The 16815-nt window shown below is 38.8% G+C and overlaps 1 protein-coding gene across 1 annotated transcript in view; it reads left to right on the forward strand.

Moving 5' to 3' along the window:
- Positions 1–5927, forward strand: part of IDE (insulin-degrading enzyme) — a 72909-nt gene extending 66982 nt beyond the window's left edge. The window contains exons 23-25 of the mRNA XM_004680627.1: positions 2182–2254; positions 2878–2945; positions 3629–5927. Coding sequence (XP_004680684.1) covers positions 2182–2254; positions 2878–2945; positions 3629–3724 — 237 coding nt within the window. The 3' untranslated portion in view covers positions 3725–5927. The remainder of the gene's footprint in view (positions 1–2181; positions 2255–2877; positions 2946–3628) is intronic.
- The last annotated feature ends 10888 nt before the right edge of the window (positions 5928–16815 follow it).

Here is a 16815-nt window from a genome sequence, read left to right on the forward strand (position 1 = left end):
GTTAGACCTCATTCAGTGATCTTGTTTCCCTGAAGGTTCTTCTACTTGTGGGCAGCAAAGGGACATGTTTGGCCTCTGAAAACAGACTCAAGGCTAAGTCCCACCAGTGATCAGTTAGCTTTGTAGCCAAGTAAGCTAAGCTTCAAAGCCTCAATTTCCTTACTCATAAAATAGAAATTAATTGGAATATTTATTGAAGTGAGAGGTATAAAGAGATTGGTACTTAATATCATTTAATAAATACTATTATGTCTTTATTGGTAGTAACTCCAGAGTTTTAATCATAGATATTGTTTTGCTTTGAAGTCATAAAATAAGTTTTTGTTGTGTTTTTTACCATTTAAGATTGTTTCATTTTGTGGGTTTAGGTATCTGTTCTTAGTATCCCTCTTGCCTACAAGAGGACAATTACTTTTAGCTCTTTTTGGTTTCAAAGACATTCATTTTAAGACATTAGTGGTTGTGGGTGTTCAAAAAGAATGCTGTCCTAATATAACTTACTGTAATGTTTCCAGAAGAAATGGAGATTTGCCTTTCCTTGCACCAATTCGTTTGAAATTACAAGTAGTTCCTGATTCTTCTGTAGTTATACAACTGAATCTTATCTTAAAAATTAGAGTATTTATTACCAAGTTTAACCTAAATCTAGAATAGCATTTCCCTAGTTGTGTTCCTTGGTACAGTACTGTTCCCTATGATATTAATAGGAGCACCTAAAAAAAGTATTTTGTAAGTTTGGGAATTATGTAAGCCTGGGAATGACTGTACTCTTTATTCCCATTATTGGAGAATCACAGTGTTAGCACTTTGAAAGTTTTTAGAAACCCCAAATAAAGATTTCTTTAATCCAGTTATTTCCTGGACTAATTTCACTGCAGACCTTTTTTGTTTAAATGTACAGAATATCTGGCACTCCAGTGTTCCTTAGAATGTAGTTTTCAAGAAAATGCAATTGGTTGGTTAGTTGGTTTTTAGAAAAATAAAGATTGTGCAGAGTTGGTCAGGGTATTGAAACAGTCTGAAACTGATGAGTATCTTCTGTCTACTGGTACAGGTTCATACAAGTTTGGGTGAAAAGGGATTAAGAATAGATTTTTGGAAGCCAGCTTACCAATTTAAAAAGTAAAAAGTTCCTAGCTGAGGTTATTAGAAGCAAGCCTGGGCTGAGCTCCTGAAAGTGGCTGGGGAGGCCAGTGAGGGAATCTGGGCTGTTCTTCCAGTAATTTATGAGGGAGCCCTGATCAGGTTTGCTGTGCAGCATCAGCAGGTCTTCCATTACAGTGCACAGCACCAGACATCATAACTCCTTCATAAATAATTGTTGAGTTGATTTGGCTTCCCTAGTACTCTCCCCCTCTGAGAATATAAGTCATGACTTCTTGGCTGAGTTATTGGGCTTAGCTACATCACAACTGTGTATTCCCTTTGGGAAAGACAAATGAAGGCCCAGCATTAAAGGAAAAGGTGAGGCAACACTTACCCCCAGCTACTTACCAGTATTCATGGTAGGAACTATATGAATCCCATAGGACAGTGTGGTGGAATGAGAGAACAAAAGGACCCTTTTCTCATACCATCCCTGCCAGCTGTATCGCTCCAGAAGCCATTATACCTCTCTGTGCCTCTAAACTTGGAATCCTTATTTATGCTTAGCTTACAGAGAATGGAGTGAGCGAACACAGGAGAGTACTGATTAAGGTAGCACTCTATAAAATGGTCACTTTATTTCTTTTGGTATCTGAGGAACCACAGCAGTGCTTTAGTGTAGAATCTGGAAAATTTCTTGGAGAAGCAAACATTATGGCTGTCCCTTGACTTAGCCCAGGCCATCGTCTCTTAGACATTAAAGATCACCAAGTGCAGCCTGTATTGTATCCTGATGAGTGCCAGGCGAGGTTTTCATGTCAGCTCTGGTGCTTGTTAGCTGTAGGAGTTTGAGCACATCACTTAATCTCTTTGGGCTTGGTTTTCTCCTCTGTAACATAGTGTTTAGAACAGCTCTCACCTACCTTACCAAATCTTTATAGAATTTAAATAAAATATTGTAATGGTGAGGGGAAAGCAGCACAAACATCTTTTTTAAGGCTGTGTGATGACTGGTTTTTCATACCTGCAAGAGAACATCTCACTTTAAGTTCCTTAGCCAGATAAAACGGTGACCTCCTTGTTCTTTCTGCCTAGGAAATGTTGGCTGTAGATGCCCCAAGGAGACATAAGGTATCCGTCCATGTTCTTGCCAGAGAAATGGATACTTGTAAGTATTGAATATTGATTTTTTTAAAGTATATTATTAGGCACAAGATAGTTGACACTTGCCGTTGGTATGTCTTTATGGAGCACCAGAAAATATTGACATCAGAAGAGGAACTAGAGAGTCTGCTCTATCAAAGCAAAAAAGGGGAAAAGAGAAATGTGACAGTTAAGGACAGTTAATAACTGGTAGCACAGTGCTAAGCTAGCCAGAACTCCACAAGAAAACACAGCTGGTTGTTGGTAGACTATCTCCACCTTCAGCTATGTGGAACTCCTTCTTGTGGGGAGCAAAGCAAGCTATGTATGTGTTCAGTCCTTTCCATATTTTGCCACGATTTGCCCCATAGCCATTACCTCCCTTATCCTCCTGTGTGGGCCAGAGCCTTGGGGCTCACTAATGCTGCTTGGCCAAGGCTTTATAACCACAGAAACATCCTGAGCCATCGCCGATGGTGCTATGGAGAGGAGGCAGGATACACAGTCAAGGCCTTAGGAGTAGACAGTCTGAAAGGATCTAAGGAGTGTATGTACTGGGTCTGGTTTTGAAGATTTTTTTTTTTTTTTTTTTGCAAGTTGCTCGTGTGTACTGTATTACTAAATGCAAAACATTTCAATTTCTTGCAGGTCCTGTGGTTGGAGAGTTCCCATGTCAAAATGATGTAAACTTGTCACAAGCACCAGCCCTGCCACAAGTAAGAATGATAAATATGTTAGATTGCACATTTAGAAGACTGTGTACTTAGATGGAGCTTATTCATCAGGACATATTAAACCTAAAGGTTTCAAATCAGCTCAGGTGTTCAAGCTTCTATGTAGAGTTCTGCTAAAGCCAGGTCACCATTCTCTCAGACAGCTCCCAGTGGTCATTTTCCCTTTCGTCTGTAGAGACTCAGCCTCCACCCTTATCTGTGTTTACCTCCAATCTGAACAGTTGTATTACCCTCTGAGGAATTATCTCCAGCCACACCTGTCCCAGCTCTCTCCATAGTGCCTAAAAACACCTCTCCTAAATACACTTGATCACCTGAAAAGGTTGGCATCCTCTTGCAAGAGGACGAAATTGTCCTTTGCTGGATGACACACCAGCCTCTGCCTCTGCTGAAGCTGCCACTAAACCCTAGGTATGTCAGCTCTTGTATGTCCAGAGAGAAACCCAGCGTCTCCTTCTGATCCAGAGTCACCACTGGGGCCACTCACCATACGTTTGCATAGATGTTCTGTCCCTACTGATCCAGCCAGACAGCTCAGCAGAGCATAATATCATGAAGAAACTAGTATTTATGAAAACAAAATGTTGATACCTGTTCAATGTGCTGTTTAGGCTAAATTCACTAAGAGAAAACCTTTCATTTTTGTTTTGTTTTGTTCTTCACAGCCTGAAGTGATTCAGAACATGACCGAGTTCAAGCGTGGTCTGCCACTGTTTCCCCTTGTGAAACCACATATTAACTTCATGGCTGCAAAACTTTGAGGATCCCTGTGGGTGGGAAAGTGCAAGTGGATGTATTCCTGAGTCTGCCCAGAGCTAAGGAAATGATATTTGCTACTTTAATAGTTTGGGGTTCACTTGTTACAGAGACAAACAGAAGAAAAGTTGTCAAATGTCATTATGTAGAAAATTAAATCCAAAGTAATGAAATTATGAAATCTTACAGATGTAGAATATTTTAAAAATACATGCCTCTTAAATATTTAAAAATTTTTCTTTACATTGCTAAGGGAAATTCTCCTTATATAGCAGTACTTAAAATGATGAATGATACTCCTTTAGAATCTTCCTTCCCTATTCTGCAAAATAGTCACTTGTCAAAAAAAAATGTTAAGCTTTTTTCCTAAAAGCCTCCTAGGTTGACTGAAAAGGCTTCCAAACATTTAAAAAGGTAATAAATACCTTTGCTAACAATTGATCCTCAAATTTGCTTTCTACTTGATGGTTTCTTATCAATCTGTGGAGAACATTACATTTGGTAGATAATGAACAATGCAATGTAATTTTCTTTCATTAGTGAAATTGCTGATTATATAAGGCATGGTTTTAATCTTTTTATAAAATGTGGACATGTTTTGTATTCAAACTAGCAATATGCTGGAAAACCTTAGAACATCTTACTTATTTACAGTGCTAGAAATACAGACTTACCTTAAATCAATTTTGTCCCAAAATGAATTTCTCAGGATTACTGTAATTGTTTCTTTCTGATTGAATTATATTGACATTCTTGTTTATAGTTGGTTTGCAGTGTTCTATCAGTTTTACTTTTCCCCATCAACATGTTGCGGTGTTCATTTAACAAGTACAAACTGGGTCGACTTCAGATCTCACTGTGTGTGACATGCTTTTCCAACATCAGATATTATAAATACCTGTCTCTTTACTGCCATAAAATTGCATTCTGAATAGGAACCAAAATATTTGTCCCACTATGAATTTAGAAGACAACAAATACAAAGTCACCTTTTTGGAGATATAAATAAAGCCCTGGATTGTTAAATAGTATGAACTCTATAAGCTCTAAACTCACTTTGCTACCAGTCTAATCTTGCCTTAAGTAAGTTATTTTTGAATCTATAAATATAAACATACAAACCCACAGATGATGACTGGAGTGGACTTTTAAAAAATATTTTTTTTCATGAGATACTATTTTAGATGAAACTGTTACTGTATATTTAGCAACTGTTTTGAAATATTTACTGTTAGCAAAGTTTGCTTCAAAAGAAATTGTGAATATACTTCAGGCACTAGTAACAGTAAGTGGCCCTGTTGCTCACTAACTCAGGCAAAATCAAGAATGGCATTTTCAGATGTGGCATTTTCAGATGACATTTTGCCATGTAGGAGTAATTTGCCAGGACTTCTTTCTGTAGAGTCATGTCTTTTACATGTTAAGTTTCACATTTGCCATTTTCCAAATAATCTAAATTTGGGGCAAGAATGATACAATCACATTATGGAGGCTGTTTTCAAAAGCAAGGCTCCATTTCTACTATCAGATAAATGTGGTGCTGTAACTGTCTTTCTATCCCTACCTTCACGAGCTTCCTTGTTTGAAGCCCGTCTTTGTCCATCAGAAGGTGTATGAGTCATTACTTATTACTTCCTTCTGATTTTATGCATTTTAAGACTACTCAGCTTTTCATCAAACTTCAGATATATACAAGAGGGATCTAAAATTAGTCCTGAGTGTTTAAATCCACTGCTGTAAGATTCAATAATCCACCTACATTTTTCTGTGAAAAATTATGTGCTATTGAGTAACTTTGAGCTCTTTTTAAAAAATGGTGAAATTTAGCAATGTCATTTTTATGACAGTCATACAAAGAAATCTACAAGGAATCTCATGTAGTCTTCCAGGAACCTGTGATTGTTGTTCAGTATGCTTCAATGTCATCTGGTTTCCAAATTGGACTGAGAACTACTGTTGGGTCACTCAGGCATACTAATGGATTCATTAAGTGGATCCAAGCTGCAGCCCATGAGCAATAACAGACTACCCCGGATACTGCTATTTACTCAAAGCTTAGTAAATAAGATCTGTGAAGCAAATTAAATTATTAGTTACCTGTGACTTTTTAAAAGAAGTCTTTTAGTTGATGTGGAAGAAAGAGCATGTGACACAGCCATTATGGTGGAGTGTTAAGGTAATCCTGTTTACAATAAATCACCTGAATTTAACCTCTGGAGTTTGCATTTGTATTATTTTTACAGTTTGACCGATCACTCCTCAAACTATCTCTCAGTGTCCCAGTCTGGCAACATTTCTTGTTTCACAAATATTTGTATGAAACTTTTACCTTTTCCACATGCGCCCTTATTTAATCTCCCAATCTTTGCTCATTTTGGAAGGAGTGAGACCATACCTCAAAGTCTGTGTGTATCTTCTGTATTTCTACTCTCCTGTGGCCAGCTTATCACCACTGCCTACAGGAGTTTGCTCCCTGTTGGGGTTAGTTCATACCCACACTCCTTGCCCTATTAAATCCCTCAAATCAATGCGAGCTCTCCTTTCAAAATCCTAGAGTGATGAGAGTATCTGGAACCATTTGGAAATTCAGAAAAGGAGCATGAAAAAAAGTCAAGTTCACCAGACCCCATCACTTAAAAACAACCACATGCATGTTTCTTTTCAGTCTTTTCCCTGTGCATGTAAGCTGGAGTCATACATTCAGTCTTGCCATTTTTTCCTTCAGTAGTCTATACTAAGTGTTTTCATGTAACTCAGGAAAATGTGCTATTTAATGATAAAAATGTTGAATACTTTGCCCTAAGAGCTACACCAAGATAAAGATGTTGTTACTACTGCTTAAACTATTTGAGGTCCTGGTCAGAGCAGAAAGTACTGGAAATGGTGGAGTAAAACTGTCAATTCACAGATGACTTGATCGTATTTAAAAAAACAACTAAGAAATAATAAATTGCTACTATTAATAACTGATTAGCACAGTTAAGTCAACATTAATAAATCATATGAATACTATTAACAAAAGTTAAACAATTTTCAATAGCACTAAAAATGTAGAAGTAATTTTTAATGTGAAAAACATGTACTAACAACTTTAAAACATTACTGAGAAATTTTTTTTGAAAACTTAAAAGAACATATGCATTATATTCATGAATTGGGAAATAGTGATGTATCTGTTTTCCCATATTGATCTATAGATTCTAAGCAATGCCTCTTAAAATCCCAGCAGGCTCTCATGCAAATGTTTACAAACATGGACAGGCAAAGAATCCTGAATAGCTAAAATCAGAGAAAGGACAAAAGTTATCCTTCCGGTTAGCAAAGCTTATATAAAATTATAGTAATTAAGATAGTGGAGTAGAAATAGATCATGGAAGAGAATAGAATACAGAAATAGATTCCCACATTGATTGCATTTGAGTTTTGCCAGAAATGTCATAATTGGATGACGGGACTGTGAGGTGGTGGAGGGAAGCAGTCCTTTCAGCAAATGGTTCAAGAACTGACTATCCTTAGGAGGGAAAAATTGAACCTTAACCCTTATCTCACAGTATTACATAATAAAAAAGGATTGTAGCTGGGCCTCCCTGGTGGTGCATGGGTTAACGTCAGCAGTATCAAGCTACTTTGTATCTGGTGAATCTTCTCACTCTCTCTGTACCCCTCCACTGCAATTTTTTAGATGCATTGGTCACTATCATACAAAGAAAAAAATGGACAAGTGAAAATTTTTCAATTTAAAAGATGTCTTCACCGGGGCTCCATGGTCACACAGGCATTAAAGTCACAGCACTATCAAGCTATGGCCAGCCAGTATAGCTTGAGCTCGGTCCCTGGCCAGAGAGGGGACCCACATAGCACAGCAAACTTATCTTGTCTCACCTGCTGCTCCCCTCAACAGTGTGTTTCAGGCAATCACCTGTTCTGCTCTCCACTCTCTCTGGTGAATCCTCTCACCATCCACCCCCATTCTTGTATGCATAAATAAATAAATAGAATATTTTTAAAATCTTTTCTTTAAAAAGATACCATTAAGATAATAGGCAGGCTGTTGATTGGGAAGAAAGCTTGCCATTTACACCTGTAGTGATGGAGCTTGAAGGTATTATGCTAAGTGAAATAAGTCAGACAAAGACATACCTTATGCTTTCAACTATATGTGCAATCTAAAACAAACAAAAAACTCAAAATCATTGATACAGAGACTAGATTGATGGTTGCCAGGGGGTTGGGGAGTGAGAGAGGTGGGGAAAATGGGTGTAGATAATCAAACAGTACAAACTTCCAGTAATAAATCTTGAGTTTATAATGTATATGACAAGATAACTATGGTTACTAACCTTACTATATTTGAAAGTTGCTAAGAGGGTAGATCGTAAAAACTCTCATATTTTTTAACTTTGTGAGATGACAGATGTTAACTAGACAATGTAATCATTTCACAATATCAAACCATGTACCCCCGAAACTAATGGTATATGTCAATTATGCCTCAATAAAATTTTTAATTTAAAAATTAATAGAGGGGCCCTCCCTGGTGGCTAAACTGGCAACACTATGAAGCTCTCTGAAGCCACTGCAGCATGAGTTTGCTCCCTACCCAGGGAGATGGCCCACATGGCGTGGCAGACCTCTCCTGACATGCCCGCTGCTCCCCTCAGCAATGTACTTTGTCAATCTGCCTGTTCTGCTCCCCACTTTGTCTCTGGCAAACCCTCTCACCCCCCGCATCCATAGCTTGTACCCAACTTCTGTATGCATAAATAAATCTTAAAAATTAATAGCTCTAGGGATTCTTGATAAACAAAAAATGATATACCATTCTACATGCACTAGAATAGCTAAAAGTGGTGATACTGACAAGAACAAGTGAAAGCTTCTAGCTCATCTGTTCTGAGGTTTTGTTTTGTTTATTTTTTCTGCTGTAAATGTTCTTTATTGTACACAAGTTCATATTTTGGAGGCAGCTATAAGATTTTTGTGAGGTAGAAATACAGAGTTAATGATGAAAGTATTTTATTATAAAAGTATACCTTAGAATGCAAGTGGGTAGTAGAATGAAGTAGATAGTAGATTTGGGGGATAGTATGAAGTTCTATAAATGGTACTACAACAGTTTATAGGACAATTGTAAGTTCATTAGTCCTAAATAACCTTGGAGAGATTATTAGCCAAAGAATCCTATTGTGATCCTATTGGTAAAATGATGATGTCTTAATAATCATGAACATTAGTATTTGTGGAACAGTGTTTGTGGGAGATTGTTTTTGCTAGAGTTTTAGACCCCTCCTCAGAACGTTGGATGAAATCTTTTTACCAAGATCTCCGGGTGAGTCACAGATATAATAAAGTTTGTGGAGTACTGCCAGGGGTACATCATTAATTAAAATTATCCCATTAAGGTGGAAAACACAAAGGCTTGGTTTTGTACAAAGCTATTTTTTAATATCCTGTTTTGTTTTTTAACCTTTTTATTTTTAATTCAAAAGTGTAAAGTGGTAAACAACTCAATGATTGATCAGAAAGTGAATATGTACCAGGTGGTCTCCAGGGAAAGGGGCGGTCCCAAGTTCCCTGCCCCACCCAAAGAAGAGTGGAGCTGAGCTGAGAGGAGGAGATGGAGAGGAGACTGGAGGTGAGAATGTAACAAGGTGGGCGGAGAAAAAGGGGCTGTTCCAGGTTCCCTGCCCCACCCAAGGGGAGGGTAGAACTAAGCAGGGAGAAAAAGTATCTGGAGAGGAGACCTGGGAAGCAAGGAAGCAGGTTGGAGGAGGCACATGAAGCAATGACGCTATGCTTGCTCCTTGGTCCTTGAATTGGATGTAACAGACTTGGGTGAGAGACCTGTGAAGAGGTTAAAAATGGTACTTTTATCTTGATTTTGATTTGCTCCTTTTGTCTCATGTGATGGGTCCCTTCTGCCCTTCCCTATGGGTCCCCAATCAGGAGGGATCCATAAGACCGAATTTCAGGCTTTGGGTCAATCCCATTTGGCTGGACATTTACCCACGTGGGGATGGGTAAGTTGGGGTGCTTGGGTTGGAAACTATATGCTTTTCTTTGCTTTATTGCACACCAAATTTATTGCAAGTTCCAATTGAAATCATTTGCCAGTTTAGCCCAAGGACTAATCTGATTGTGGTGTGTGTGTTCATCACTTTCTGCTCCATCCATCACAGAGAAAGCAATTTAAATTTAGATTTCTTATATTTGTAGCAATTCCTTGATGATTTTTTTCACTGAAAGTGGGATAAGGCCTTTTGAAGATTATAGAATTTACCTACATTGCCCTCTCCTTTATGGCCATTGTATAGGTGGAATGACTGACTAGTGCTCATCAGTTAGAGCTTCTTCTAATTCACTGGTTCATAAAATGAGCGACAGATCTTTCTGGAGGTTTTTGTCGTTTTTATTGCAGTAACAGCTTACAACATGGGGTATGTTCCAACAGTATATTCACCACACCCACCACCAGCTACAAATCTTTAAAAACAAAAAAACTGATGCCTGGGTCCTCCCTAGATCTGAATTAGTTTGGAAAAGGACCAGAATTGCAAACATTAGGTGATCCTACATGCAGCTGGGTTTAAGGATTACCACCAGCATTGAAAAGAAAGTGTTGTCCACCAGATGGAGACAAAGCACTTTTCCATGAAGAAGGCTTCACACTGCCATTCTTTTGGCATTACAGTGCACCAATCTGGCAAGGCTAAGAAGACAGGCAAAGTTATCTTTGATATTGTTCCTTGCCAACCACAGGTATCCCTCACTTATGGAGAAAATGCCAGGAACTAATTTAAGAAATAACACATGGCTAAAAAATGTGTATCTTGTCCAACTACCTGAATTAGCACCTAGAAATATTTCCATTCTTTTTCTACCACACTACAATAAAACAGGCAGTATAAATTGACATCAAGATAGAAAGTTTAAAAAGGACAGTGATATGACTCATTAAGTGGAAATTTCTGAAATAAGATCATTCCAAAAAATATGAAAATTATTGGGTCAACATCAGCAGGAATGATTAAGGTATGCTTATAGGATTTTAGGAAATATTCATATGTGATGATGTAGATTGCACTTATGTCTTTAGTTTTACTTGGCTTGCAGTTCTCAACCTTTTATTTCTCATCTCTTGCCAAGCTCTGTAGTAGGAGCTATAAAAGCTACACTCTTGATCTCTGCTTTCTTCTAGTTGCAAATGGTCAATGAGATGTAGATTAAAATGTCTGGGAAGTGCTTCCCTTCCAACATAAAATGACAAAGCCTTAGTACAAGAAATTGATTTTGTTCCCATGGTCTCTACTTATCCTTCTCCCTCCTTTCAGGGGACACAAAACTTGGAGACAACCATCACTGTCTCTAAGAACAAATATGAGGAAAATAGTGTAAGGGGTGGCAGAAAGTACAGGCAGAAAGAGCCTGACACCTTTGTTGAGCATTAGCTGATTGAAAATGCATTTTGGGGCCCTCCTTGGTGGCATTAACAAGTTAAAGTGCAGCATACAAAGCTGGAGGCAGCTGCTGCAACACAAGTTCCATCCCAGTCAGAGAGCTGAACTGGTCCACCTGGTGCAGAAGACCTCCCTTGCCCGCTGCTCCTCTCAGCAGTGTACTTCAGTAGGGATCTACTCTGCTCCCCACTCTGTCTCTGGTGAATTACTGCCCCTGCACCTCTTACCTGTACCCCAGTTCTGTATGCATAAATAAAATCTTTTTTAAAAAAATAGAAAATGCAGTTTGACGCACCCTAATTACAGGGTGAATGTTTTCAACACAAGGGTGCAGGAAAAGACGGGATGTTTCTGTCACCCTACCTGGCAGAGCCTGGGATTTCTTCAGGACACACTACAGGTCAAAGCACAGATCCCCGGTTGTAGCCAACCACTGAGTCAACAGAATCAAAACAGTAAGTCAAAGATTAACAGCCAGCAAGTAATTCTATCAAATCATGGGCCTTGTTTGGTCTTAAAGTAGATGACAGACAAAAATACTTATTTGGAAAAAGAACTGGAAAGAGAGTTCTACGTTTTTATTGAACAGAGTTACAATATGCCCAGATATTCAGGATAATTGTTCTTTTATGTTCCATTGAAAGAGGATTTCATGAAAGAAGATTTCACAGATTATAGGGGCTGTTTAAAAGAATTTGGGAGAACTGAATGGGGGAAATTATATTGTAGACTTATGTGGGCTTAGAAGGGTTATGAAGCATAGAAACTAAGCTGGGTATTTTCTTTTGGGGGAGGTTATTGATTCAGTTTTAAAAATCTAGAGCCTCCCTGGTGGTGCAACAGGTTAAATCTCAGCACTGTGAAGCTAGCCACAGCCACTGCAGCACACTCTATCTTAACTAGGGCACAGCATACCCCTCCATCTCACCCACTGCTCCCCTCAGCAGTGTATTTAAGCCAATCCACTTGTTCTGCTCCCCACTCTCTCTCTGATGAATCTTCTTTCCCCACCTCTGCACCTCTGGCCTATACCCCAGTTCTTATATGCATAATTAAGTAAATCTTAAAAAAAGGAAATATTGCAGGAAAAGTGTTGCATCCTGTTTCAGTTACCTTCTTGCCAACCTATTTCACATATCTCTAAAGGCAAAATTTTTTTAATGTATTTTGCTTTTTACCCAAAAATTAGGCTGATTCCACAAACCTCCAGGTTTGTAGTTGGCAATTTGATGAGAGTCCCACGCCACTGAGATCTTATGGTATGGGCTGTACACTTAGATTTTGGAGCCAGGCAGGTTTGGATTCTGGGCCAGCGTTCATTAAATTGTGTGATCTTAACCCCAATTTCTTCCTCTATAAAAGATTGCTCAATTATATGTATACAAAGGGTACATGAATCTTGCTGAGTAATTGGACTGTTATCAACAGAATCACATGGTCACTCCAGTTTAGCTGCTGTTCCAGATGCCCTTTCATTGTTGGAACAAAGCAACACATTCTTCGTGCTTGGTAAGAAGTATTTACTGCCTCCATTTTGTTTGTTTCACTACATAAATAATACGTTGTTGTAAATAATTAAAAACACATGAATAGAAGAGGAAAGCGCCTAAATTGATCTCCACTTTTCTGGGAGTCTAAGGACAAGTGTGCAGAGGCCTCACTGCCGTGTTGACTCAATTAGCCTCTCGTTTCCAGCCCAGTCTTACTCTGTACAGAGGAGACTGGAGACCTGAAGTCCAGAGCTCTGCTGAATCAACACATCCAGACAGCAGACCTCCAGTCTTCTGCCTTGGGAGGGAAATGGGCTTGACCATTCTGTGTCCCTTCCGGTGAATCCCCTGACTTTTCAACCCTCCTGATCCACATAGATCTTGTGCCCACAGGGCAGAGTTTACAAGGGGCCTGCAGGGGAATGAGCTTGCTTGTGCTTCTGCCACTGCAGGTTTAGGTTTGGGCTTTGTCGTATTTAGAAGTGTTTGCTAAGAATTTTATCTGTATACTTGCTTGAAAATTTTTGCTATTATCTCCGTGCCACTTACATTTATCCTTGTGGTTTGACTTATAAATTATTCCCTTGACTCTCATTTTAGTAAGTTCAAGAAGGGGATAGAGACAGATATCTTTGTTCATTTTCTTGATGATTAATGGAAAATATGTTAAAATTCTTACTACATTTTTGTGCACTATCTAGCCTCATGTTGCAGAACTCTGAGAGCAAAGTAACTGGTGTGGGGGTGGGGGAGCACAGGGGTTTATTGAGGATAAGAGGGCTTCAGTGCTAGACTCAGATACTTAGTTGTCCTTTAATTTTATGTTTTCATCACAGACTTCATCTCCCTTACTCCTTTTCCTTCACATTTTATAAATAGCTTAAGTTTTAAAAGCTGTTTCACATATTCACATTAAATCTATGTCAAAGTTCTTTTCTTTCTGGGAACAAATTTTAAGTTCTTGTCTTCCTGCCTCTCTAGAACTTAACAAAAATTTCAAAACACAGAAACAGCTCTTCCCTCTTTTCTGTTAAATGTGTCTTGTCCCACTTACACAAAAATTAAATCTTAAAAAATAAGAAAAAATTGCACCTCCCTGGTGGCCTAGGAATTAAGTCTCAGATGGCCTGAGTTGGACTCAAACCCCTCACACACAAAGAAGGAGCAGACCTACATGGCACAGCAGACCTCTCCTGTCTCACCCACTCAGCAGTGTATTTCAGTAGATCCACCTGTTCTGTTCCCCACTCTGTCTCTGGTGAATGCTCTCACCCCTCCACCCCTGTACTTCTGGCCTACAGCCAGTTCTTTCAGGCAAAAATAAATAAAATCTTTTTTTAAAAATAAGAAAAGATCATAAAGAAAATAAAATATATTAAATCTCACAGATGGAGGATTATAACAGTCTACAAACATTTCCATTTTTATTTCCCATTTCTTTCTGATAAACATTCTCTCATGTAAATTCATTTATCTCTATTGATGAAACAAAAAGAAATTAACACATTAACAAATGTGAAGTGCCAATTTTATTCAAACAGCTGGGTTTTTTTTATTTTTTATTTTTTTAATTATTACAAAAGTTTATTTTTACATCATTTTGCACATTTTTTTTCCATCTCGATTGTAATCCCCGCGGGTTTCCCATCACCAAATCACCCGTGTCAAATAGCTGTTTTTTTATTGCAGATTCTCTCAAATGCAAGTGGCAGAAATTCATCTCAAATTAACTGGAAATGAAAAGGTAACTTCTTTGTTTGAACACAGGGATTCCAAGATTCTGTTCATCTCTAATTACAGATAGATCATGGGGTATGTCAAATGATACAGGATTTGAGTGATATGTTCACCCATCTGCCCACACATCCATCCACCCATCCCACCATTGATTTATCCTTCCTATCATAGTTTTATTTTTTTTTTTTACTCACACTCTTGACTATTATACTTAAACAAATATCCAAACAAGTATTTTCACTTAAGGTGGTTCCTTCAAGAATATAATTTTTGCTTTTGGATTTGCCTTCTGATAGTGTGCATTAGAGCCACAGAAAGAAATCAGTGTGGTAATTTTGTAATCATAGGACATTCACTGGTCCTTTCAATATACTGTTTCTGATGAACGCATGTACATGTGCGTGGTTGTGGTAGAGGCTGGGCGCCTCCACTCAGATTGATTCCTGGGGCAGCAGAGGCTGCAGGGCTGGGTTGGCACCTGGGGTGCAGTGCTGGAGGGGTGGAGGATGCAGCTGCAGAGCCACCTCTCTCTGGCAGTGGTAGGGATGTCCACACCTAAAGGGCTCAGAGCCTGTGTCTCCTAGAACCTGGCTGTCCACTGATACTGACAAGTGTGTGAGCAACCCAGTATCATTACAAATCCTTCTTGTCCAAATCAACCCGAGCTGATTCCTTTTGCAATTAAAACCCATGACCTGACAGCCTTCTCTTCCCCCATATCATCTCTCCTTCAGTTCTGTATTTATTTATATCATATCTTACTCCTTTTGATCCCTGCCACTTGAATCTTACATCAGCTGAAAGCCATAGGGGACAGTTTCAGAAAAAGAGATCAAGAGAAGTGCACAGAAGGCCATACGTGCCTGGGTGGCAGAGGGCACTCTGCTGAAATCAGGCCACCTGATTGCTAATCATCAAACATAAGCTGCCAGCCACAGGGACTCACTCTTCTTATCACCTTTGTTTCAATGACCTGGGTCAAACCTACCATCATCACTCACCTGGATGAAGAAATACCTCCTAGTTTACCTACTTCTACCCTTACCCCACTAAATACTTTTTTTTAAACTCAGGGAGCCTATGAAAATGTAAGTCTGCTTATATCAATTCCTTTGAAAATTCCCCAGTGCCTTCTCCCTTTGTCCATGTTAAGGATCTTTACAGAGCTGATCCCACTTATAGCCTGGAGGAAAGAAAGGCACTTAGGGTTTTCCTGCTACTCCCCCACTACCACAAGGTCTACATAGTATAATATCTGCAATCAGCCCTTGATAGCCTTTTCACAATTCATGTCATCTCATCCCCTTCGTTCTGAGGTAGCCTATAAAATGGTATTCTAATTTTACAGATGAGAAACCTGATGCCAGAGTGGTTAACAAACTTGTTCAAACACACTCAGGCAAGGAAGCAAATGGAATCAAGTCTAGTGGTTCTAAAGTCTTAACCATTTAGTTTTTCTCTGGTCATCTCTGACAGTGGAGTAACAGAGGTGAACCTAGGGCTGGCCCATTATGGCCCTGAACTTTTACCCTCCCAGTACTCACACCTTTGGTAGTATCTTCTCATGCTGACTTTGAATTTGATCTTCTGACTTGCGTTGGTCAGCAGAATGTGGCAAAATGACAGATCTGTCATATCAAGACTATGCCTTCAGAAATTTTGCATATTTTGGGGGGGGCTCTATCATTACCTACAAGAGGTATAATCAGAGTAGTCCCATAGCCTCAGTCTAGACCAACCTGCAGACACATCCAAACATGAGCATTAGCCCAGCATATAGTCAACAGAAACTGCAATGATAATCGTTGTATTAGTGAACCCATCAAGACCAAAAGAATGGCCCAATGACTTAGGGGCAATAATGAAATCTTACTGCTTAAAGGCATTGCCTTTGGGATTTGTTTTACTGCAACAACAAACTGAAACACAGAAAAAATATAGTCACAAGGTCCATCAATTCCTTTAAACAATCAGAACTTCTAACGTCCTCAGTTCCCCTGATATATTTTTTTAATACTCTTAATGCCTTTTTTCTGTGCATTCCTTTATATCATTCTTCTACTGACTCCAAAGTAACCTGGCCACTACTGGCCTTTTAAGATGAATGTTCTATTCTTTCTGTGTACTACTTCTCAACTGCTGTGTCCTACCTGCAACTCATTTTTCTCTCAGAAACCCGTGGTGTTTCTTGCTTTTTAAGTCTAAGTAATATTCCATTGTATGTATATAATACATATTTTACAATTCACATATTCATGAACATTTGTATTATTTCCATAATTTAAGTACTGTGGAAAATGCTGCTGTGAACATGGGAGTATGGATATCTCTTCCATACCCCACAGATGAACCTGGAGGACATTATGTTAAGGGAAAGAAGCACAGGACAGACACTGAATGATTTCACTGAAA

Source organism: Condylura cristata, unplaced genomic scaffold (genome assembly GCF_000260355.1).
Source record: "Condylura cristata isolate star-nosed mole 26May11 unplaced genomic scaffold, ConCri1.0 scaffold00011, whole genome shotgun sequence".
Classification (NCBI taxonomy): domain Eukaryota; kingdom Metazoa; phylum Chordata; class Mammalia; order Eulipotyphla; family Talpidae; genus Condylura; species Condylura cristata.